Raw genomic sequence first — 27,327 nt, forward strand, 5'->3', positions numbered from 1 at the left:
GAAATATTTGAAAAAGAATACTAAAATTCACAGGAGGGCTAATAATGTCTCTTTCCCCTCAGGTGACCGTGTACTCATGCGATGGCAAATGTCCATCCGCCACCATCTTTAACTTCAACATTAACAGTCACGCACGTTTCTGCAAGTGCTGCCGAGAAAACGGCCTTCAGAACCGCATCATACAGCTGTACTGCACTCGAAACGCCACAACGGTGGACTATTACTACCAGGAGCCCATGGACTGCTCATGCCAGTGGAACTGATCTACACACAGGCCTGACTGTGACACATTATTCAATACAGTATCTGTATAACTGCAAAACTACTAACACCATCACTGTATTTGTTTTCTTTTATATCTGTAACTTATGTGTAAGTATGCTAATCACACGTTTATTAGAATAAGAACAAGAAAGGAACTGTTAAATTGACATTGTTTTCATTTTAAACTATTAACATTTGATAAGAGAGTACTTTAAGATAGTATTATAAGACTCCAAATACATTTTAAGCATGTTACCTGTTAACCAAACGCTTTATTTAAATGAATCCTTGTGCTTTTTCTAACAAAAATATTTTTGCATTTTGATTCAAATTGTTTTTTTTAAACAAAACAGCACTAAGTAGGTATTTAATATATGTTTTTAAAGAGAAATCCTACATTTGTTTTAGCCTCAACACACACACACACACACACACACACACACACACACACACACACACACACACACACAAAGAGAAAAATATAATACAATGAACTTGAATTTCCATATTATAGCCATAATGCCAAAAATATGATTTCTGAACAAAACTGTATGAGCCTAAAACAAAGCATTTAGTCAAATATCTGAAGACCTGCATGTTATTGTCAATGCTTTTTTTTTCTAAATAATCAAAATAAAAACACAAAAAATATATTTTTCTATGCACTGTGCGGATCAATCGCTTCATTTTTCTTTATGCAATAAGCCACATAATTATCCACAGAATATTATACAGCACATACACTCAAAATAAATCATTGCTTGTTTAAAGTGCTTATTTAAAATGAGCTGAAAAATCACAATTTTTGCATTTATTTTGGGGGAGACAACTTAACAGGAGTTAATTTTATGTGAAAATGTTTATTTTTAATGTAAAGTTTTTACATCATTTTACATTAATATAAAATTTAGGTAACACTTTACAATAAGGTTAATTACTTAATGCATTTACTAACATGAACTAATCATAAACAACACATATACAGCATTTATTAATCATAATTGAACATTCACTAATGCATTATTAACATCCGAGTCCATGCCTGTTAACATTAGTTAATGCACCATGAGTTAACATGAACTAACAATGAACTACTGTATTTTCATTAACTAACATTAACTAGGATGAACAAATACAGTAGTAAATGTATTGTTCATTGTAAGTTCATGTTAGTAAATGCATTAATTAACATTAACTAATGAACCTTATTGTAAAGTGTGTTGTAAAAAAAAAAAAATGAGTTGAAAAGAGAAGAGAGAACCCAGTCCAGGAGACTCGAAACAAGCAGAATTCCTTTATTGAGACGTGTTGGTTAATCTGCAGTCATACAGCGTCTTTAAAATGTCCAATGTGTCTGCAAGAACCTACTAGAGGTCCGCAGTCTGCAAGTTCTTTCACAAGTCTGACTTAGTCTCACACACGTCTGAATTAGTCTCACACACGTCTGAATTAGTCTGAATTGAGACAAAGATTTCATGGCTATATTGTGTTCTTAGGAGGAGGGGATATGGCTAAACAGAGCATGCAAATTAAGAGTTGGAGTCAGCATGGCATAGGTGTTAAAAAACAGCCCAGCTACTGACCACACAAGTTAATCAACATAGGGTTTCTGTAGCATAAAAGCAACACCCGAAGACAAAGACAGAGTCGTTTAAAGCATTTGCATCACTGGCTTAGCCTTTAGTCAGAGAGATAAAGGTTAAATGTCCCTCCTGGCTGGGATGTTAATGAAATTATATAATTAAAAACCAGAGAATATAACTTTTCAGTTATACGTAGATTATTTTTCATTTGGAATTAGTTGATAGAAATTTATATTTCCACAGTTCCCCCTTTGAGAGTTATTTAAAACTCTCACAAAAAAATATAAATTTGTAAGCTTTCCTAAAACCATTCAATGGCTTCTGTTTGATAACAGAAGCCCCATCTTCTAGTCATGTAACTTAAAAAGTTACTGGCACATTTAACTTATTCTGTGTCATTTCAATATCTACGTAGATGTAAGTGTAGATTTCTAAAACTGTTCACACGTTTATGACAATCAGTTGTAATGTCATAAATCCTACATGATGACACAAAAAATCATGTAGTTAAACTGTAGATCTTCTGAAAGTCCATGGCTTGTGAATAGTGTTCAGTCTTTTGTGAGGTGTGTTTCTTTTGGTTCTTCTCCAGCACAGAGTTGATCTGATGACTTCCTGTCATTCATGGATCTTCGTAGTGATGCTCTAGATCAGTGTTTCTTGAGAAGATGCAGTGTTTATGGGTTAACCTGCACACAAGAAAACAAGGAAACAGCAGACCAGCAGTATTCATGCATAGACTTGTATGATCACACAGTTCATGTGTCTAGTTATTCAGGTGATCGTATAGTGGTTGTGTTAAGTTGGTGATCGTATAGTGTTGTGTATTTTCTGTCTCCTAATCTTAAAGTTATGACACCTATAAAACAGTGAGGTGAGGATAAATGGGGAAAAAGGGAGTCTTCACCACAGGGTGCGGCCCCTGAAGCCTGTTGCTTTCAGTTCTGCCCTGGGCTCCTCACTGGTTTGTGTGTCCTGTTCTGTCCCTGAGTGTGGTGGGCAAACTTTAAAATGTGAGACACAAACTATCATTCAACAAATATCAGTCCTATCAGACATCATAACATTGAATGGGTAGTGATTGGAAAATGTGTTAAAACACATTCAAGGCTGTAAGTGGACTTAAGCAGAGTTCCCTAATACAAAGGAAGAAGTTTCCTTTGTGTCTTTTTACAAAGAGTCTTTCATCTTAATTGTAAATGAACTGGGACATTAAGCACTTACAGCCAAAAAATGGTTAGCATCTTTGTGGACAGCTCAATGGATTTAGTGATGAGGGGAGGGGTGTGTTGAGGGCATTTAGCAAACTGTTCAGAAGTTGATTTACCCTGTTCATCTCTTTAAAGTTCTTTTTATTCTTTCTACACTCCCTCATCCAATGTCCTTTTTTACCACAGTAATGACAACAGATATTTTTCCTAAGACATTTGTGATTTGATGTCTTTTCTGTGTTGACCTTAGTGGCGGCTGCTTCAAATCTGACTCTGTCTTTGATGTAAGAGTCTCTTTCCCACAAAGCTAAACTGTTCATATTATTTCTGAGAGTGGTGGAAGACCAGGTGATATTAAGAAATGGCAAAGCTTGTCTGTATTCAGTTGCAAGGCCATCTGACCAGATGCGGACTAGGGGTCCCTTATCATCTAGCACACTGTCCGAATTATCAGCTAATCCACTGTAAGTTATGGCGGATTGACAAAATCTCTCAGTGAATTCATTCACAGATTCATCTTTCCTTTGCACACAACAAGTCACTTTTGACCAGTCGATCTTTGGGCCAACAATGTTCTTTAGAGTTTTCAAAACACCCTCTCTCAAATCATCCTTACTGGCATGTTGTAGTTTAGAGGTCACAGTATGCTCAAAACTGTTGAATTCAGATTCAGTGAGAATTTGAGACATTAGCTGGGTGACTTCTGTTAATGTCATGTCATAAAGACGCATTTTGCTGATTAGTGCTCTGCTAAACTCTGAAAAATTTGTGCGTGCTGATGGTAAGCTTTGAGATAATCTGTCTATTTCTCTAGGTCCTAGTGTTCTGGAAACTGTTTGAATTTGAACAACAGGAGTGTTGTTGTGTGAACTCTCAGTTCTCTTAGATCTTCTGGCACCACAAACCTCTACTGAGCCTATAGGTAAATCGCTATCTGACTGGATGGAAATGTCTGTTTCAGAGACAATTTGTAAGTCTGGATGTTTATTATCAGGCTGACTAACCTTCTCAATGTCAGTTTTTGATTTCTTTAGGTTCAGTTGTTTTGTTAATGAGGTTATTTTAGCATGAAGCTCTTGGATCTGTTTTTCTAATTCAGATTTAGCTTGAACTTGTTGTTTAGCTCGAGATAAACTGAATTCTCTGTAGCAGCAGATAATGCCTTTTACATTGTTTTTGCGAATGCATGCATCAAGCACTTTCTTGCATTCATCTAATGTCCAAACATCATCTGGGTCAATGCTAAATTTCTTTGTCAAATTTAGTCTGACTGACTCTGTTATTGAGTCCATGTGCTGTCGTAGCAGCGATTTGAAATCCTGATCTGACAATAAAGGAGTTTTTAAACTACCTTTTTCAGTTGTAGTGATCAGTCTTGTATTCTGTCTGAACATTTTGTGAGCTTATTATCACAAAGTAAAAATACTAAAACTTTTCAGATGAAAGTGTAGTAATTTCTTCTCTGGCGAAACAGAGGGTAATAATATTAGCACATGTTGCTAAAACTTCCTGCCTGAACAAGAGATAACATAAATTAGCTTGTATAGCTAAACTTAAACTTCTCTGGTTGAACAGAGGGAAAACAAAATAAAAGAAAAGAAAATAGCGCATAAGGCTTAACTTCTCTGAAAAGAGGATAACTTTTTAAAAGAAAATAGCACGTAAGGCTTTACTTCTCTGTCTGAACAGAGGATAAACTGTTACTTCTCTACTGAAATAGAGGATAACTTTTTGTTAAACAAACCCTGCAGCTGTTTGTTAACTTTTCTCTGATGGAGCAGAGAATAACCATGTGTATAGACTGGTCTGTATGGTTCTTTTGATAGAGTGAAACTCACCAAATCGAGGTTGAGCTGAAAAGATTCAGTCTGGAGTGATCTAATCTTTGTATTCAGGTAGCTTTAATGTTCATCAGGGTTGTAGTCAGCAAATAGTTGAGAATTTGTGACGTCCGCTGAGTGACTTCAAATTGCCATTGAGCTGAAGATTCCGTCTGAAGAAGTTTCCTTGATCTTGAAGGTTCAAGTTGAATTCCAGGTGGATTTCAGTCTTTTGTGGCAAATTGTTGAGAATTTGAGGATTTCTGTCTCTATCCGGCTCACGGCACCAAGTTGTTGTAAAAAAAAAAAAAATGAGTTGAAAAGAGAAGAGAGAACCCAGTCCAGGAGACTCGAAACAAGCAGAATTCCTTTATTGAGACGTGTTGGTTAATCTGCAGTCATACAGCGTCTTTAAAATGTCCAATGTGTCTGCAAGAACCTACTAGAGGTCCGCAGTCTGCAAGTTCTTTCACAAGTCTGACTTAGTCTCACACACGTCTGAATTAGTCTCACACACGTCTGAATTAGTCTGAATTGAGACAAAGATTTCATGGCTATATTGTGTTCTTAGGAGGAGGGGATATGGCTAAACAGAGCATGCAAATTAAGAGTTGGAGTCAGCATGGCATAGGTGTTAAAAAACAGCCCAGCTACTGACCACACAAGTTAATCAACATAGGGTTTCTGTAGCATAAAAGCAACACCCGAAGACAAAGACAGAGTCGTTTAAAGCATTTGCATCACTGGCTTAGCCTTTAGTCAGAGAGATAAAGGTTAAATGTCCCTCCTGGCTGGGATGTTAATGAAATTATATAATTAAAAACCAGAGAATATAACTTTTCAGTTATACGTAGATTATTTTTCATTTGGAATTAGTTGATAGAAATTTATATTTCCACAAGTGTGACCAAAATTTACTGTAACTTACTGCCAATTTTGGTTGCCACTAAAACTAATTTACAAGCGCACTGTAAATAATAATTACAATTGAAATGTAAAAAATTACAGCACAATCGTAATTATTCACCACAATTTACAGTCTAATGCTGCAATCACACCAGACGCGGATGAAGTGTCAAGCGCAAGTGATTTACATTCAATGCAAAGATGCAAATAGCACATCCTGCACAGTGTTTCGCACGAATGAGGCTGCGCAAATGACGTGATTCACGCCTATCGCACGTTTCTTCAGAAGACATTTTACGACACATTACCCAATCAGGAGCTTGCTCTTGTAGGGTAGTGATTATGACGTAGCGCCTGTTGTTGGTGCCCAGAAGGAAAATCCTCTTGCCGACACCTGACAACAGTTTATCTAACTGAGCTCGGCTCAGTTGTAAGCACCGCTAAAAAGCCTCCATCATCCAGGTATAGTTTCTGGAGGAGTTGATGAAATTAGAGAGCTGGTGCACCTCTGAAAGGATTTGGTGGACTTAGATGTTGCGCCGAAGGAATCTGCAATGTTTTTCAGGCTTTCTAAAGTATAAAGCACAGCAAATCTCTCAATAAAATCCATGTTATCCATATAGTAAAGGAGTTAGAGTCAGTAATTCTTTTACAGTGTACTTTTTTTACAGTAAGCTTCAAATGATTTTTACATAAAATGCAAATATATATTTTTATATGCACTTTGCAAATCCATCATTTAATTATTTTTGCTATTCCCTGGAATTATACAAAACGTACACAAGAAAAGTGCTGCTTGTTCAACTTCATTATTTAAAATTAGCTGAAAAATCACTATTATTGCAATTTTACTCTTTTTTTTTTGATGGAACAACTGAATTGTTATGTTCAGTCAACTTAAATTAGTAAAAACAATTAGGTTAGTCGATTTATGTCCGGACAACATGAATGTTTTTGTATGTAAGCCTGCATTTTTTACAGTGTAGGGTACAAATCATTTTTCATTCATTCATTGATTTTCCTTCAGCTTAGTCTCTTTTTATATCAGGGGTTGCCACAGCGGAATGAACTACCAACTATTCTGATATATGTTTAATGCAGCAGATGTCTTTCCAGCCACAAACCAGTACTAGGAAACACCTATACACACACTCATTCACATTAACACTTGTACACTACGGCCAATTTAGTTTATTTAATTCACCCATTTGTTTGCAAACCGGAGCCCCTGGAGGAAACCCACGTCAACATGGGGAGAACATGCAGACTTCACTTAAAAATGCCAACTAGCCCAGCCGGGAGTCAAACCAGCGGTCTTCTTGATGCGAGGCGACAGCCACTTCGCTACCGTGCGGCCCTAAATATTTTTTACATGGTTTAAATTATGAGTCTGTAAAATCACCAAACGCATTTTAATCAATAAAACTACAGAAAAAAAACAACAATTGGCATCCGTTGCCGGAAGTGTAGCTTCTCATTTCAGTCATGATTTATTAACTACATCGGCCCACGCATGACTTGAGCTATAACCCGCTGAGCTGTGTTTTGCTTTCAAGTCGGGTAATTAAAATGTTGAAGTTCATCTCCTCCCTCGTCTGCATCTGCTGAATCCCCAATTCAAGGGAATGTTGCAAATCTGTGAGCTCTCAATTTACAAAGAGAATAGCTTTGATTTATTACTGATTTATTTGTAGAAACAGAAGTTCATTGACATGAACCTCAGTGTACTGGTTTAAAAGTTAAAATACACCATAGTCAAGTAAAGTCAAGTAGTTTTTTTTTTTTTTTGTAATTCGTGGAGTACAGTGAGATTTGGACTTTCTTTTTGCTTCTTTTGTGAAGGGAACAAAGGTAACTTGAGGACTATCAAAGTTTGTTTTCATCAATCTTCTTCTTCTTCAAAAAATATTGTGAACTATTAATGCAATTTGACAAAAAAAAAAAAAAAAAAAGACCTGTACAGGGTTTGTTAATGTAGCATTTCCCCCCCTGGCTTTAATACTTAAAGCAACAGTATATATATATATATATATATATATATATATATATATATATATATATATATATATATATATATATATATATATATATATATATATATATATATATATATATATAAAAGGATCAGCGTCACACTGCCCCGTAGCGTTAGCTTGAAAAAAATAAATGCAGCCATACATGCATCCCGGGACGTATTCCGCTGTCTCCAGAAACGTCCGCGGGACTACGTTTTCAGAATGAGCTTGGGTTGATTTAATATCTGGCCCAAGTCTTGTGTGCCGCCTTAAAGACAGTGCCACCTCTGCCAAACCCGGGCCATGTTTGGCCCACATGCTGTATGCCAGTGCCAGACGAACGCCTGCTGTGCCAGCTTTAAGCCAAATCTGGGCCAGAATTCTTTGCTACCTGGGAAGTACCACTGTAAGGAGTAAAGATAAAGTATTAAAGTGCTTAAACAAAAGCACACATTTAGGGCAACTATAATTTTAAGCAAGCTGTATTGAGATTGAAACATTCCAGACATTACATAATGTTTGTAAATGACTTATTCCTGACAGCCAGTGTAAATCGCTGTGTTTTATTCTCAGTAGCTGATGTAATGCACATACTGTTGGAGTCTGGTGTACGTACAGGATTTGTTGTGTGTGTGTGTTTGTGTGTGTGTGTGTGTGTGTGTGTGTGTGCGTGCCTGTTTTAAGCGTTACTCTTTGACTGACCCTGCAAAACTCCCACGTGTGTGTCTCTTCTGGACGTGTTTGCAATTGCATTTGGCAAAAATGAAAGAAAAACAAAAGTGTTTAAAAGGCTATCAGCTGCTTTCAGGAGGAGGTGTGGGATTTTGTAATGTTGTAAAGATGCTGGCATGGGCATTTGGAGTGGCAGAGGAGGCGTGTCTGAGGAATGTTGGGTATTTTTTTATGTAAACTGAACTGAGCCCAATTTTTCTTTTTTTTTGTTGTTGCTGTAAGATGCCACGGAGTGCTCTTATGACCACAGAGCCTGTGTTTGGGATGCTGCTGAAGTTTGACTGAGTGTGCTGTTGTTGTGTAGGTTGTGATTATAGTACGGGCTGCAAGGCTAAAAAGACTTTAGTGATTTACTTTAAGGATACGGTGTCGCCTGTGGGTACTGGAATTATGGGATGGAGCTCCATCGACAAAGTTTTGGCCTTGTTTTTGCAACTTCAGGTAACAATTTATTCTTACACTTAATACTACAATGAAAACTGTCAAACTGCTTCATTTAAAGTACATTTTTAAAGTGGGTGAAAGTTTATGGTTTCTGATTATAAGCTGTCTTATTTTATTTGCCTTAAAGCATCAAAGCCCCTAGGGTAACTTAAAATCATTAGTTCTTCTCAAAGTACTGTTTTTACTTTAAAACAACATTTTCATGTCATGCGAACACTGTTTATGTGCTTTCACTTTTTATCTAATGTGAGTTTTGTTGTTATCATCTTGCCTGACATGTATAGCCATACTGAAATATCAGCAGATATTTTACCTCATTATTGAAAAAAAAACAATTAGCAATAGAGTAGACTAACATTGCATGTATTTATTATAGTTTAGTCCAAAGTAGTACTTGGATTTTGATTATAAGTTGAACGAAAGTAATTCAATGTCTATAAAAACAATATCTTACCTTTGAGTCAATGTAATGTATTTTCCCTGGGCAGAATACATATTTTAATTATTATTATTGTTTGATTATTTTCAACCAAGTCAAAACTTTCATTTCTGAGGTTAATATATGAATGTTGCTGTAACAAATTAATTACTGTAATTTGTTACACTCAAAAAAATATTGTTTTTTGCTCATTCAAACTACTTATTTAGAATAAGCTGAAACAACACAATTCTTGAGATTTCACTGGGACAACATATTTGTTCAACATATATGTTCAATCCACATAAATATGTTAAAAGTTAACTTGTGTTGGGACAACATGGATGAATTGTGTGGAGCCCTGCATTTTTTACAGTGTAGGTTGGTTTAAAGCAAGGTTATTCTTTGGTCTAAGGCAGGGGTGTTAAACTCAATTCCTGGAGGGCTGCAGGTCTGCAAAGTTTAGTTCCAGCTCTGCTTCAACACACTTGTCTGTAGGTTTCAAACAAGCTTGATGGACTCCAGTAGTTTAATCAGGTGTGTTTAATTAGGGTTAATTAGAGCTACAGCCCTCGAGTAACTGACTTTGACCCCTGTGGTCTAAGGCTAATAAAAATAAAAGGTAAAATATATATACACAGTCGAAGTCTGAATTATTGACACCCCCCCCCCCCCCCCCCCGATTATTTTTTCCCCTAATTTCTGTGTAACAGAGAGAAGTATTTTTTAACACATTTCTGAACATAATAGTTTTAATACTCATTATAGCAATATTAATAATAATAGCAAAAGAAATCCAACAATAATTTTCAATTAATAGTGATTTATACATGATCTGAAAGCTGAATAAATGAGATAATTTTATTGTTATTAATAAAATATTAATAATAATAATAATAAATAATAATAATTGTAATAACTGTATAAAATACAAAGTATCGAATGAGAAATAAATGAAAATGTGACCCTGGGCCACAAAATATATATAATTTAACTGAGATTTATTCATGATTTGAAAGCTGAATAAAAAAGAAATTGTCATAAATATAAATATCAATAATAATAATAATAATAATAATAACAACAACAATAGCAAAATAAAGAAAGTAATGAATGAGAAAGAATTGCAAATGTGATCCTGGACCACAAAACTAAAAAAATAAGTAAATAAAATTGAGATTTATGCATGACCTGCTTGAAAGCTGAATAAATTAAATATTATTATTGTTAAAATAAAAAAATTGCAATAATAATATTAGCAGAAAAACTAATGAATGAGAAAGAAATGCAAATGTAAGCATGGACCACAAAACAAAAAAGTATAATAATAATAATAATAATAATAATAATAATAATAATAATAATAATAATAATAATAACATTAATATTATAAATAATAATAATAATAATAATAATAATAATAATAATAATAATAAAATTAATAATAATAATAACAACAATAACAATAACATTAATAATATTAATAATAACAATAATAATAGCAATACTATAACTACTACTACTAATAATAATAATAATAACATTAATCATAATAATAATAATAATAACCACAAATAAAATAAAATTGAGTTTTATACATCGTCTGAAACATGAATGAAGTAGATGTTTTATTGTTAATAATAATAATAATAATAATAACAATAATAATAATAATAATAATAATAACAATAATAATAATAATTATTATTATTATAGTAATAGCATAATAAAGAAAGTATTAAAGGAGAAAGAAATGCAAATGAGACCCGGAACCACAACCCTGAAAGCTGAACAAATTAGCTTTCCATTGATGTGTGTAATTGTTATAACGGCAATATGAACCCAGTGTCTGAATGTTTTCTCATTGTCCTTTAGATTTTCAGTCTGACTCTTCAATATCCCAGAAGTCCGTCTTCCGTGCAGGTACAGGTGGCGTTTCGCTGTTTTCCTTCTCGGACAGCTGCTTTTTACACTCTTTCATTGGGCAACAAGGTGTGAAGCAAACACAGGCTCTCTTTCAAATGCATGTACTGATAATATGTTTGATTAACTAAGTCTTTCTGTCAGGTGCTAAGCAGTACTGCAGTGTGTGACGGTGTGTGTGAGTGTGTGATGACCTTCAGAGCACCCCAAGTGTCTAAAACACTGGAATTCAGTCTACAATCATACAACAACACAGAACTGCTGGATGCCAAGACTTTCCACCTTGGTAACCGAAGCTTAGATTGCTTAAACCAGGGCTCTATGCTTAAGTTTGCCCATGAAAAAATTTTTTTTTTTCTGTATGTCATGGTTTGTTCTGTAGACAGCTTAAAGAGGCTAATCATTTTAACCTTAAAATAGTTTTTTAAATTATTAACTGCTTTTATTCTAGCCGAAATAAAACAAATAAGACTTTCTCTAGAAGAAAAAATATTATCAGAGATACTGTGAAAATTTCCTTGCTCTGTTTGGAAAACACTTAAAAAAGAAAAAGAAATTCAAGGGGGGCTAATAATTCTGACTTCAACTGTACATTACACACAATTATTTTAGAACAGAGCTGTGTTTATGTGCATAATGATGAATCACATGAGAAACCAGTGAGGTAAATGCCAAATTTCAAATGAAAACCCTTTGCCAAAAGGTTTTTAGGAGATTTGCTAAATAAACTAAAAGACATAAGAAATGTCACACCCTCATGATCAATCAGCTGTCACTATTTTGCTTGCCTTGTTTACTGTTGGTTGCTAGGTTACCAATACTACAGTCAGCAGCTCTAACATCTTGACGGAAATGGGCTTAATTCACAATTATGTGTTTTTCTTCTTCTTCTTTTTTTTTGTGAAAAACCCATTACCGACCGCTCCCGCAATTTATTCGGAAATCTATTCCCACGCCGCAGAAATCTGGTCGGGTCCTGCGGCGCCCGCGGGACAGCCGCGGGAATGCAGACCTCTACGGGGAAGTGAGGCTGAGGCAACAGTACAAGGCAGCGCCGGCGAAGTGACGCCCTATTCACACGGGGCTTCAGCGTCAACGCTTGACAGAGGGCGTGTCTGAAGTTGGAGCTGAAACGATCGTCATAGAAGCGTCAGCCAATGAAATTCAGTCAGCAATAGGCCACTGTCTGAGCTGGTGTATTTGCATACAGCGATCTGATTGGCTGATGCTTCCGTCGGCGCTTGAAAAGTTGAGCTAGTCCCAACTTCTGCAGCGAGGAACGCTTCTGAAGCGGCGCTGACGGATCCACAATGCAGTTCAGCAACGCCTGACGTCACCCATTTAAAGTTAATAGGAAAGCGTTGACGCTGAAGCCCCGTGTGAATAGGGCGTGAGGCAACAGTGCGAAGAAGCGCCGGCGTCTTTCAAATCTGCGGTGTGAGGACATTTCGGTTTTGCCGGTAACTGTTAGGCTAAGTATAATGCTAATAAAAGTAAAATAATTTAGTAAAAGTAAAAATAACTGTGTGCAATCATTGTTTAACAAATATGTTTATTTGAAATGGCCAATTTATCTTTATTAACTTCACATGTATGTTCATTTTCAAAATGTAGCAATGTATGTGTTTCTCAGTTTGTACATGGGCTACCAGCACTGAGATTTCAGTATTATTTTTTTAATACAATACACTAGGAACTAGTGTACTTTTCTTGGCTTTTAAGTAGAACAAAATGAGTATTGCAATAAATTGTTTTTTATTTTTTTTCTCCTTAACCTCTTACTAGTACTATTGCCTATAGAAATAAAAAAAGTGTCAAGCCATGAGAACCGAACCGAAAATTGTGTTAAAAAACCGAGGTATGTATTGAACTGTGGGCTAACTGTATTGTTGCATCCCTAGTGCCCACAGACATCTTCCTGCCAATTATTGGAAAATTTCTGCAAAATTTGAATGAGAAACACCAGAGAAACCATTTTTGCAGCTTACAAGTGTTTTTATTACAGTCAATATTTTTTTATTTTAAAAAATCTGTGAAAGTATGAAAGTAAAATCTTATATTGTCGTGATCACCGTCTTCTAGGCTAAAAGATGAAACCATTTTGAAAGATGACTACCACACAGTGACTGCTAGCCCATTTTGAGGAAAACAAGAAGCAGCGGGGGTGTTACAATTAAGCCACACACTGTTGGACGCCAATTAAACTATTAAACAAAATATATATATTTTTAAATTTTAAGTGTAATGTTGAGAACTTTTTAAATAAAAATGTTTTCAATAGAAAATATTGTTTTAATAGAAAAAAAAGGAATTTTATTGCTAACAATGCAAATAAATGCATTTTATAACAATGGATAAATGGATAATAATGCCAACAGATTCAAATGTGTTAATCCAATAAACAAATAAATACATAAACATGCTGTGCTGTAAAAAAAAAAAGAAATGAGCCAATTACTGAGGAAATAAAACTACTATTTTAAGTAAACTGGGTTTAAATTAATTGTGTAATCTGCCTTTGTAAGCATGTTTTACAACTAACCCTCTGTCTGTCACAACTTGCCCTGCAGGTGGGGTAAATAGTAACATTTATACTCCTGGCATTTTTGGCAATGCTGTACGGAAACCGTAGGTCCGGCGATCATAATTTCAGTGCTCATTTGTAGGAAAGGCTTGCCCGTTATTGGTAAAAAATATATGGTTTGTCTAACCCCATTACTTTGTTCACTAATTGACCAAAAACAAAAAGTGTTACTTTGTGCCCCGCTCTCCCCTACACAATTATTAGAAAAAAAGAACTTTGTCTATCATTCAAAGAAATTGTTTACTGTACCTCAAAGTTGTTGTTTTTTTATTATTAGTAGGAGCTTAAGCATTTATAACTCTGAAAACTGGACTGACACAGTTTCAATCTACTTACCTTGGCGAACTGCATTGTGGATCCGTCTGCGCGGCTTCAGAGGCGTTGCTCACTGCAGAAGTTGGGACTAGCTCAACTGTTCAAGCGCCGACAGAAGCGTCAGCCAATCAGATCACTGTATGCAAATACATCTGCTAGACAGTGGCCTAAAGCTGTCTGAATTTCATTGGCTGATGCTTCTATGACGATCGTTTCATGCCTTCTGTCAAGAGTTGATGTTGAAGCCCCGTGTGAATGGGGTGTAAAAGTGCCATAAAAAAATAGGAGAATTTAATTGAATTGTAAAAAAATCTCAGCATAGAGCCCTGACAAATGCACATGTACATTTTGTTTTGTTAATTTTTATGTGATTTCTTATCATACTGCTCTTGTTTTGCGTCTCACTGTTGTTAATAGTTCCTCTCCTGAGCTCCTCTATCAGCATTAATGTCTCATCCACGACTGCCGTGTTCAGCTGGCCTACATTACATGATGGAAACGCCTTGGATGTGTGTTTGGATGAGCAGTGTTGGGCTGCATCCCAATTACAACCTTCACACCAGGTGATGGGGTTAAAGCCTGGACGCAGTTACAGAGTCAGTGTGAAAAAGAAAACGTTCATCCGTCATCTCCAATTTAATGTTACACAAAGCCTAGAGACGGCCTTAAAGACAGGTATGTGCACAAATACTTATCCTTTACTTTTAATTGCTTTGGATATAAACATCGGCTAACACCCAAGGAGAAATAAAGATGCCTTAAATTTGTGTGAAATAGAAGTTGTTGACTTTTATTTTAGTGTGTTGACATATTTCCAACTGAAACTGAATATTGAATAGGGGGCGGGGCTTTATTTTTTGTGCATTTAATAAATTTAACAAATAATATTTATATTAATATTTAATACATTTAAATAGGAATGTCGTCATACTACCTCGTACCATACCTATTAAAGATGAAATTCAGCCATACGTTCCTCTGGCTACATAACTCGCGATCTCCTGAAATGTATATAGGGCTACATTTCAGAATGAGCCTATGTTGCAACAAGATCAAGCCATTTAAAATGTTTGCATGGAATTTCCCTATAACATAATATGACTTTTTAACCATCCATTCACTGATTTATGACAACTTTGAATGTGTACAGTATAAAGTCATGTAAAGACTGAGATGGTGTATCATCTTTCTGCAGGTCAGTGTCTGGTTGGTTGGCTGGCTGTAGGTTGGAGCTGCTTTAAAGTGAACCCAGGGTTTATGTCCTGGTCTGGAGCGAAGCAAGTGTGTAAAAGATCAACACCTGGCTCACATCTGGCCAACATCAAGACAAATGAAGAGTTTCTGTCCATTGCATCTCTCTTAAAGTCATATAGCCATCTTCTGCTCTTGTGGACAGCTTTGAATGATGTTGAGGTAGCTACATCACACGCTTAAAGCTTTAATTCATCCAAAAATCTAAATTACTCCATAGTTTACTCACCCTCAATCCTTTGTCTATGTGACTATATACTTCCAGATGAACACAGTCTGAGTAGTTAAAAAAGTTATCATCCTTAAATCCATCATAAAAAAGAAGCAGAAGCAGATGGATGTTTATATATATATATATATATATATATATATATATATATATATATATATATATATATATATATATATATATATATATATATAATTTTTTAATCTTTAATATCACATTCATTATAACATTTAAAAATTTAAATATTTTTTAGCATAAACCCATTAATTATATGTTATATATATATATAGCAGCAAATAAAACAAATCCATCTTTATACTTAAAATCAAAAAGCTTCCTATAAAAAATAAATATAACATTGTAGTAGCTAAACAAATAAAAATAAAAAAACTATTTAGTTTTTAAAGGGAATTTCAATCTATTTTTTAGTAATTTTTTAATTTTCAGAAAGATGAGCACACACACACATTCACACACACACACATTAGCATTAACTGACAGCATTTACTCTCTTTATTATAAACATGCCCTTTTAAAAAAATTTTTAAACACAGAGAGTTGAAACAAATATTTTAATCCTAGTTTGTTTGCAAAAACATGTTCTGTGGACATGAGTATACATGTTATTATAGAAACATGGTGACTGTCAATCAATTTGGTGGGCGGGGAAAACCCACACTCCTACATCACATTGCGGTAGGCCTCAAAATCACTGGGATTTGGGTCCTATTTTAACATCAGGAAATAAAAAATAAAAAAGAGAGACTTGTTGGGTTTCTGTCACTCCAATATGACAGAGGACAGACTATACATGTAGGCAGTTCTGTCCAAACAGCTTCCAAAAGGTGGTTTTCATCATAGGGCACCTTAAAGTACTTAAAAATCTAAAAGTTTCATATTCATATAATAGTGTTTCCTTCAGCCCTATTTTTAATATCCGCAGAAAGAAGGTGCGTTCTGCTGGTCTGATGGCTCCGCCTACACATTGAATACTGAGATGACATCATCGCTGGCAGCCAATCAGACAGGCTGTGTTGCACTGCAGAAAAATGCCACTGGAGAGGGATACTTCTTCACCGCTTTCCCGTGTTTCCTGCAGCTCCCCTTTGTCTGCCAAGAAGACTGTGAGTGAAGAATAGACATTTCTTTCGCTCTGATAAGCAGAATACGATTTACACAAGCAGGACATGTTCCTCGATCAACATCCACTGTTGTTCCCAGAAAAAAGTCCTGTGCACCAATCACTGTATGGGTTGGGCGAGAGTCAGGATTGATTAGGCTGATAGGAATGTTGTTTCTGGACCAACAAAGCATGTTGATCCAGGAATATGTCCTATTTTGATAAATCAAGCTGTGCGATAAGCCTCGCATGGTTAAGACTAAGCATTTTTTAGAGAAATGCCCTCAGGACAAATCTATTGCTCAGAGGATTGCTTTTTTATGGCTCTGGCAGCTTGGAGACTCAGTTAACCCACTAAATGCAGTGGGGAAAATAATAATTGGAACACATCATGTTTTTTTTCCCGCGAATAATATTTCTAAAGGAGCTGTTGACATAGAATTGAACCAGATTTTGGTAAAAACTCAAATAATACAAACATAAACCATGGACTAATGCGGTGGATGGCGGAAGGGTGTCGTGGACGAAAGTGAAGAGTTGGGTAGTTGCGGAAGACACTAAAAGTGCCGGATCAGATTTCAGAGGTGCCGGATCCGGCACAAATTAAGCCCTGAATTCAAGTCAGATGATTGGCTGGGCCATTCTACAGCTTGATTTTCTTTCTCTGAAAGCATTTAAGAGTTTTCTTGGCTGTGTTTTTGGACCATTGTCTTGGGAAAATGTCCACCTTGGTTTCATCTTCATCCTTCTAATGCAGATGTAGGACTAAAGCAGCTAATATTCATTTACACTGATGAAGGGCAGAGGGTTGCTAAAGAACTACTGAGAGATTTCAGCTGCTGTCTGGGCCTTCACAGCCTTTCTACACCTCCCTTTCTTCATGTGTTCGATATTTTTCCCTGCGTCATTTTTTTTATAACACATAATTTCATTTATAATCTAATTAGTTTTGTTTTCTTCGCATATATGGAGTTCTTTGGTTGTTGCCAACATTCAGGGAAAACTTCAAGTCAATGGCACCATTAGAAATCTGTTTTCTGAGAAAAATGGTGATGCGCTCAATACTTATTTTCCCCATTGTACATTCAAATCTGTAAACTGTTTTACTCTGTTTCTGCTTTTCTAGTTCATTTGGACTTTTTGCTTCACAAAACAACTTTTATTTGAATGTATGTATGTATATATGGATGGATAGATGTGTGTATGTATGCGTGTATGGATATATGTTTGGGTGGATGGATATTTGGATGGATGAATATTTGGATGTATAGATGGATGACTAAATGAAAGAACGGAAGTGTGTATGTACGTATATATATGGATGGATATATGTATGGATGGATAAACATTTGGATGGATGGATGGATGGATGAATGGATGCATGGATATTTGGATGGATGAATATTTGGATGTATAGATGGATGATTAAATGAAAGAACGGAAGTGTGTATGTACGTATATATATGGATGGATTTATGTATGGATGGATAAACATTTGGATGGATGGATGGGTGGATGGATGGATGGATATTTGGATGGATTGATGGGTGGATGGATACAGGGTTTGTATGCATGTATGGACAGATACAGTGTATGTATGTATGGGTGGATGGATGATGGATGGATATATGGATGAATGAATGGATGAATATTTCAATGGATGCATGGATATTTGGATGTATGTATGTATATATATATATATATATATATATATATATATATATATATATATATATATATATATATATATATATATATATATATATATATATATATATATATATTAAGGGTGGAGCCGAACCCGAATACGGTATTCGGAAAGGCACGAATAGCGTGTTTTTACGAATACTTGATTCGAACAAATACTTGAAAAATTATTTGTATTCGGGAGCAAGAAAAACACTATCAAAAAGCAGCGTTTCCTCATGAGACCACAGTGCATGCCCGCGTGAGTGAGTGAGTGAGTGAGAGAGAGAGAGAGAGAGAGAGAGAGCGAGAGAGAGAGAGAGAGAGAGAGAGAGGGAGACACGCTCAGGGCAAAACGTGCCAAAGCCCGAAACTGAAAGCGAGACGTGACTTTTAAGGGGTTGTTTCATATGGATTTATTAATCATTCTTACTGTTAAGTGATCGCAAACTGCCGTAGTTTATTAAAGACGCAAACCTCTCACAGCACGTCAGCTGCGCGCCTTCAGCAGACCTCCTCATTCCTGCAGCACGAGAGCTTTATGATTGTTTATGCGCGCCAAAAGTGGCGGATCTGTCCGGTAAAATATCTGACTGCGTGTCACCGCATCCCTAAGGACTGTTTGGTGAAATATTTGACTGCATGTCACTGCATAACAAACCACTGAAACGATATAACTAGAGAAATCTCCACTGTGCCACTGTGCGTATGGCAAGCCGTTTTAGCATTTAAACCTTGTTCAGACTTTCCATAAATATATTTAGAGATATCTCTAATTATATTTTGACTTGTCATAATTATAATTCAGATTGGAAATATCTGCAAATATATTATGACTGACTAGTCATATTCCTCCATTGACTTCCATTGAAAAATATTTGCAGATATCTCTAAATAAACAAACAAACAAACTTTGTGTCTTTTTTTGTGGCAGGCAGATGACAATAGCAGGGCTGAATCTTTTAGTATTATATAGAATACTTTTGTTCTGCCAGATCTCCCAGGCAGGGTTTTATTTAGATTTATTTAGTTAATTTTAGTTTTTAGAATTCTGTGCATTGGAAAGAAGTTCTTTCAGAAGAAGAACAGTTTTTTGAAGTATTATTTGTTTTTATTCTGTCTATTCAGTGTCCTTCAACAAGAACGGTGGTGGTGGGGTTCATAATATTCACAATGGTATTTTATTAGTTGTTGGTTTAACCATGGATGAGATAATGGCTTCTATGTTATTTTCTTTTCAATGACATTTCTTTTCACATGTTCAAAAACAACAGCCAATATTGCATATCTATAATTTATATAATGGGTATAATTAAACAATACTTTCAATATAACGGAAATTAGAAGTGTAATAGAAAAAATATATATTTTTGCGCCATTTTGAATTTTACTCGAATACAAATACAAATACAAATACAAATACAAATACAAATACAAATACTTTTCCCCTCTCAACAAATACAAATACAAATACAAATACCGGCTGCTCCGCACATCCCTAATATATATATATATATATATGGATGGATACAGGCAAGTGCACACAGGGCTCAACCTGTGCAATGCACATGCCCTTTTTAGTTTTGGTTAGAAAGTGCCCTTCCAAAATGATCCCCCTCTCCCCCCCTCTCTTCAGTTAGCCCGCGATTTCCCCCAACACCCCCCCACCCCTCAGTTTGTGTGTGACACCCCCTTCCTCTCTTCAAAAATTTTTATCCTGCACATGCCCTTGGATAGTCTCTGCATGGGCCTGAATGGATGGATAGATGGATGGACGGATGGACGGATGTGTGTATGGATGGATGGATGGATGGATGGATGGATGGATGGATGGATGGAGGGACGAACGGATGAATGGATGTGTGTATTTATGTATGTATGGATGGATGGATTTATGTATGGATGTGTGTTTGTATGTATGTACAGTATGTATAGATGAATGGATGGATGGTTGGGAGGTTGGATGGATGGATGTTAGTATGGATGGATATATGGATGGATATTTAGATGTATGTATGGATGGATGATGGATGAATAGATGATGGATATTTGGATGGATTGATATTTGGATGTATAAATGGATGTTTGGATGGATGTATGGATGGATAGATTGGAGGGTCTTACATTTTTGTATTTCCTTATTAAAACTTATTATTTGACTTCACCTTACTCTACCTTGTTTTACTTTTAATTTAACAAGTTATTTATTCATATACTTTAATGTAAATCTTTTAGGTCAAAATTGACCTGAATGTGTTATAAGAAAATTTAAAACGCATCTAAAATTACAATAAAGCCGAAAAACATAAAAATAAAAGCTTAACCATAATATCAATTAAATTAAATATAACATAATGCTGATAGCATAAGAGAACTTCAGCTATAATTCAGTATTGAAGTCATCGTTGAGATCTCTGATATTGGATTGCAGACTCTTGTGTGGGCAAATACGAGCATAGTTTTGACCATTAAAATATTTATTTTTTTCAACTCTAGTGAACATAAATGTAAATGTTTTCTGTGGAGAAACATGTAAGAAGCAAGAAACATCAACACATGCTCTAACAGAAATAATTGAGAAATTAAAGGTGTCTTTTTGTAAATCCGCTAGTGGGATCTCTTCTGAAAGTCAAAAGAAAGGGAAATGTGTGTGATTTACTGAGATTTTCTGTGTTGCAGTATTGCAGAGCAGCAGTGAATGGCTGTACCTGGAGAGTGTGAGTGAAACTGAAGCCGTGTTTATCTGGTCTAATGAATCCCTCCTGGACTTACCTGCTGGTTTTGCACTCGTTTTACAATATGAAGATCAATTAATGGAGGGAGCTGTTTCACATATGCCTCTCACAAACACTCAAGACACAATAACAGTTCGCAGTCTCTCTCCTGGACACGTCTATCATTTCTCTCTTCTGCTTACACGACCCAGTGGAGCAACTCAGACTTTTGGATCCATTTTCATCTGTAACACAAGTACGTCTCTGCATCATACAACAAACCAAAAACAAATAACTGACCTCAGATCAGACTTGTTTAGATCAAGACACTGCAGGCAAAATTATTTTTGTCATGCACTGAGGTATTTGGCTTTTCATAAAGTCGTCCCAAATACACTTTTTTTTTTTTTTTGCTGTTTAATATTAATTCCTTTTATTTATTTTATTTTATAAGATGATCTCAGAGAGTGCAGAAGAGTGTACAAATGGAAAAAATCTGAAAGATAGTGAGATGCCAAATTGTGAAGGGCTTTTATATGTTAAAAGTAGGATTTTATATTGTGCACATACATGAAGCCACTGTAAATAACAAATACAACTGTGCTGTAGTTTTACAGCTAAAACGGCCTGTAATACTATAAATTTCACAGCAATTTCTTGTGTATTTATATATATTTCTAATTTCCTAAAACCTCTCTAAAAAATCTTTAATATGTCAAAAAATGCAAAAATTCTGACCTGAACAATAGTTTTTGATTTGTTTTTTTTTCATAGTTTTTTCATATATATATATATATATATATATATATATATATATATATATATATATATATATATATATATATATATATATATATATATATATACGTATGTATGTATGTGTGTGTATGTATTACAGGCTGTTTTAGCTGTAAAACTACAGCTGAAAAACTACAGCCATCGGATATTAGGTATGGACATATATACTGCGATCGTGATTTTCGAAAGCCTTAAACCACTTTGTAAACGTTTATATATATATATATATATATATATATATATATATATATATATATATATATATATATATATATAAATATAAATATATATATATATATATATATATATATATATATATATATATATATATATATACATATACATATACATATACATATACATATACACATCTCCAATGCGCTTGTTAAGTGTGACGTCACGCGAAGCGGCTTCCGGGTCCAAGCGCTCTATTCAACTGAATGGGGAGTCTCATGAAATGGTAATAATAAACGTTTACAAAGCGGTTTAAGGCTTTTAAAAATCACGATCGCAGTATATATGTCCATGCCTAATATCCGATGGCCAGAAAGTGATTATTTTTTATAAATTGTTAAAATTTTGGTATTTGTTATGCAGCAAGCCCAGAGATTGTTGTGTACGCTATGATTTTATGTAAAATTAACTTTAATGTGTGATAGGAATAAAACGTGATCATAAACGAATGATTTCTCCACTCAAATGAGTGGCGGCTTGGACCCGGAAACAGTATACATACATCACAAACACGTCACCACTTAACAAGCGGATAATTGATAACATTGAAAATTATACAAAAAATTGGATTACAAGTTTCTTATTTTTTGATTTGCAATATATATATACATATTACTTATTCACCTACGTTATCTTTCCTTATTGTTGCAGAGCCGAATCCTCCTCAGAATCTCAAAGTGACATCAGTCTCATCCAATCAGATTAGAGTGTGTTGGACTGCTCCTGATTCTACCCACAATGCTTTTTTCGAGCAGTACGTCCTGCGCTGGGTGGATCTCACCTCCGGCAGAGGCCGTGCCCTTTGGTTGGACAGGATGAATCAGAGTGCTGTGATTGGTGGATTAAAGGCTTATCATGCTCACAAGATCTCGGTTTTGTCGGTCACCGCTCAGGGTGTGGAGAGCTCTGACAGCACAGCTCTGACTGTTGTCACAGGTAGGTTTTACTATAAATTTAGTGTCTAGGAAAATTCATGGATGCGTTGTATGCATTGCTTTTTTTTACTCAGAGTTTCAGAGTTATTTACGTAGAGTTTCAGTCAGAAGTATGCAGATAATCCAACAATCATAAATAGAGGGGTTAAGACAGGCAGCAAATCAACAATAACAGTAAAACAAAGGTCTAATACATGACAGAACAAGAGAGGGTAACTCTGTAGTTGCTTACTTACAGTGTACAAGACTCAGTAAAGAGTGTGTGTCTATTTATGAGGCATCTTTATTGTCCTAGAAAATCAATCCTTACAAAAATCAGCTGTGTGTGTGTGTGTGTGTGTGTGTGTGTGTGTGTGTGTGTGTGTGTGTGTGTGTGTGTGTGTGTGTGTGTGTGTGTGTGTGTGTAATCAGGAAAATCAGGAACTGGCGCGTGTGTGTGGTGCATGATGAGAGTTGTAGTTCATTAGAGTGGCAGATGTGTAGTTCTCCAGTGATTTGCACAGGCTAGATCGCTGGTGATTGTGACAAAATCTAAGTAAGAAAACATTTTTTGCAGTGTATGCAAATAATATTCACCAGCCTATTGTGATCATCATTAATCTTGCCACCTTGTTTGCCACAAATATATAAATTGCAAGTAAATCCCCCCCCCCCCTTAACTGGGTTTCAATGGTTTAGGTTTTCACCCAGTTCTGGAGATCCACTGATGTCTGCTGTTTGTGTGTTTTAGAGGTCAGTCCTCCGCAGAGGGTCTCAGTTAATTCTGTAGGTCTGGAGAACATGACTGTGTGCTGGAGCCCTTCACTTGATGAGGAAGTTGACCAATATTACATCCGACTCCGTCCACAAACAGATCAGGCCCTAAATAGAGAATTCTGGGTAAACAGCTCCACCTGCATCTCTCTTACGCAGCTCAAAGCAGGTGGGACGTATGAAGTGGATGTGGCCTCAGTGAAGAACAGCAATATAAGCACACTAATCACCGTACAACAGACTCTAAGTAAGATTTATTATATATTCCTTTCTCTTGTAAATCATCGGGTGCGTCTTAATCAGATCTCTAGCTCCCGGGGTCATAAATCAGCACTCCAAAAAAATATTTTTGCTGCTCGTTTAAAATTACTTATTTAAAATGAGCTGAAACAACACAGTTTTTTCTTAATTGCTTCATGTTTCAATCAACTTAAAATGGTAAAAACCTTCTAGTTAACTTAATCGATTTGCTTTGAGATGAAATGAAAGAATTGTGTGGAACCCAGCATTTTTTTCAGGTTTTTATTTTTTTGTTTTTGATGCTTTTTTATAAAAAAAATTACAGATACAATATTATGCATTAAAAAAAACACAATTTAAGAACATCAACTCTTTGGCAATTTCCAGTTCATTTTGTTTAAAACTTGATTTGCTTTGGGTGATAAAATTTTGTGAAATTCCGCCAACATGTTCTGATTTTTTTTTAAAAATACACACAATTTTTCTAGATATCCTTCTGTTTTCATCTAAAAACTCACCCTATTCCATTACGTTTTTTTTATTTTGGCTACAATTCTTCTTTCCCATATAATGTTTTTCATTAAAATTATACAGAGATTTACAAATTTCTTATTTACATTTTTTTTTTCCCATCCAAGCATGACCACTCTTTCATTTCATTTCATTTTCATCCCAATCACCAATCAAACTTTTAATGAAGCTTTGGTTGATTTTCAAATAACCTTCAAGCTCTTGCCATTATAAATCATATGTAAAAATCCTTCTTCTTCTCTTTGACATACTTTAAATAGTCTATTTTGTTTAAAATTGTGTCTGAAAAACTGCTTTGTGTCTTATAAAACACTCTAAACATTCAACTCAAAAGGAGTGGGGGGTCGCTGGGGCACTTCAGATCATTTTAGAAGGGCACTTTCTATCCAAGACTAAAAAGGGCATGTGCACTGCACAGGTTGAGCCTATGTGTGCACGTGCCTGCGTCTCTTTAGTTTGGTAAGGTGACTTACTTGATTTATAATTCATGTTTCAGAATAAATAGTGAGCATCCATGCTGATTGTGCATTGTGGGACTTTTCAGTGAGCAAACATTTCAGTGTACTGGAAGTCATTTGTGTTTGAGACTGCACTTAAAATGGCTCACTCTGTAATAAGTGCCCTGAACAAGGGATTTGATTGAGATGCACCCCATAGTCTTTTTCTTGATCTGTTAAAAAAAAAAAAAATTTATCTATATTTCAGAACCCCATAGAGTCCAGATAGCCGTCCCTTATGCAGTTGGCACACACTCTGTGGAGCTTTTTGTGCAGATGCCAGCAGACAGCTTTTATGATGGCATCACAATTACCTACCAAAATAATCAATCCTGGTCACGAGCATGCAAAGACGGCACCAAACTGACAGTGGAAAAGCTGAGTCCAGGGACGCAGTATGACTTTGATGTGTTTGTGACCAGCAGAGATGCCAGAAGTGAAGGTTTTGCTCTGCCAGCCGTTAGGACCTGTGAGAACATGTTTAAGAAGCTTTTACTGTTGACATGTTTATATAAAAAAGAAATGCTGATATGTCCCCAAGGCTAAATCAATTTGATAAAAAAATACAGAAGAATCTGTAATAATGTGACATTTTAGTGCAATTTAATATATACAGTTGAAGTCAGAATTATTAGCCCTTAGTTCCTTTATACATCAGGGGTCGCCACAGCGGAATGAACCGCCAACTTATCCAGCATACACAGCGGATGCTCTTCCAGCTGCAACCCAGTACTGTGAAACATCCGTACACACTCATTTGCACACACACTCATACATTACGGCCAATTTAGCTTATTCAATTCACCTATAGCGCATGTCTTTGGACTGTGGGTGAAACCAGAGCACCCGGAGCATGGGGAGAACATGCAAACTCCACACAGAAATGCCAACTGACCCAGCCGAGGCTCGAACCAGCGAAATTCTTGCTGTGAGGCGAACGTGCTACCCACTGCAAAATATTTGAGGGCTAATGATTTTTACTTCAACTGTATATTAACTTGAAATAAAATGTCACGTTTTTACAATATACAAATTTTGAATGGTAATGCATCACATTTCCGAAAAACATTATTAAAACTTTTAAAAGTTAGACTTAAGAAATGTATTTTGAGTGCCAACATAGGATATTATGATTAACATTGAATTTGGATTACTCCAGTTTTCAATGTCATGTGACCTTTTAGAAATCATTAAAATAGACTAAATTCTTTTTTTAAAACATGCTTTAAATTTCTGAATGGTAGCATCACAATTCCACAAAAATTTTGAGTTGAGGTAACAAAAATGTTTTAATACTTTTAAAATTATATTATAAGAAATAAATTTTGGGGTGGCGCAGTAGGTAGTGCTGTCGCCTCACAGCAAGAAGGTCGCAGAGGTTCTCCCTGCGTTCACGTGGGTTTCCTCCGGGTGCTCCAGAAAACACGTGGTACAGGTGAATTGGGTAGGCTAAATTGACCGTAGTGTATGAGTGTGGATGGATGTTTCCCATAGATGGGTTGCAGCTGAAAGGGCATCTGCTGCGTAAAAATATATGCTGGATAAGTTGACGGTTCATTCCGCTGTGGCGACCCCAGATTGATAAAGGGACTAAGCCAAAAAGAAAATGAATGATTGAATGAATTAATTAATTAATGAATTAATGAATGAATGAAATGCATTTTGAGTGCCGATTTTTAGGCTATTATGATTTTTGACTGATCATGTGATACTGAAAACCAGTGTTGGGGAAAGTTACATTTGAAAGTACTGCATTACAATACTGAGTTACTCCCAAAAAGGGAGCTAGCTACGTTACTTTGTTACTTTTTTATGGTAAGTGAAAAATTATCCATTTTTAACATTTATATAATGTTTACGATGCAAATCCTATTAGATCCATTTATTTGGTAAACAAAACAAGTCTTTCATGTAATATATCTACCATTTAACTGTATCTGCTAAAAGACAGACTATATTACTTTACAAAATGTATTGTAGGTAAATCATATGGACATTTTTATACTAGTCAGTAATATTCATGAAATTAATTCAAAAACTGAAAAAATATAAATTTACACAAATAAATAAACAGACTCAATGATGGGCTGAGAATTGCGGAAATCTGTGGATTCCTGCGTGGGC

The 27,327-nt window shown here is 35.5% G+C and overlaps 2 protein-coding genes across 4 annotated transcripts in view; both read left to right on the forward strand.

Annotated features, from left to right (window-relative positions):
• otogl (otogelin-like) overlaps nt 1-698 on the forward strand; it is a 110,973-nt gene extending 110,275 nt beyond the window's left edge. For both annotated transcript variants that reach the window (XM_073930220.1, XM_068214992.2), the window contains one exon: nt 63-698. In XM_073930220.1, the coding sequence (XP_073786321.1) occupies nt 63-263 (201 nt within the window). In that variant the 3' untranslated portion in view covers nt 264-698. The remainder of the gene's footprint in view (nt 1-62) is intronic.
• An 8,039-nt stretch (nt 699-8,737) lies between these two features.
• Nucleotides 8,738-27,327, forward strand: part of ptprq (protein tyrosine phosphatase receptor type Q) — a 137,308-nt gene continuing 118,718 nt past the window's right edge. Inside the window, exons 1-10 of one of the 2 annotated variants that reach the window (XM_073930217.1) lie at nt 8,738-8,972; nt 11,269-11,385; nt 11,461-11,602; nt 14,633-14,890; nt 15,411-15,628; nt 16,639-16,819; nt 21,181-21,471; nt 22,899-23,183; nt 23,913-24,182; nt 25,412-25,672. In XM_073930217.1, the coding sequence (XP_073786318.1) occupies nt 8,922-8,972; nt 11,269-11,385; nt 11,461-11,602; nt 14,633-14,890; nt 15,411-15,628; nt 16,639-16,819; nt 21,181-21,471; nt 22,899-23,183; nt 23,913-24,182; nt 25,412-25,672 (2,074 nt within the window). In that variant the 5' untranslated portion in view covers nt 8,738-8,921. The remainder of the gene's footprint in view (nt 8,973-11,268; nt 11,386-11,460; nt 11,603-14,632; nt 14,891-15,410; nt 15,629-16,638; nt 16,820-21,180; nt 21,472-22,898; nt 23,184-23,912; nt 24,183-25,411; nt 25,673-27,327) is intronic. The other variant, XM_073930216.1, reaches the window with a different exon arrangement.

Source organism: Danio rerio, chromosome 18, assembly GCF_049306965.1.
Source record: "Danio rerio strain Tuebingen ecotype United States chromosome 18, GRCz12tu, whole genome shotgun sequence".
Taxonomy (NCBI): domain Eukaryota; kingdom Metazoa; phylum Chordata; class Actinopteri; order Cypriniformes; family Danionidae; genus Danio; species Danio rerio.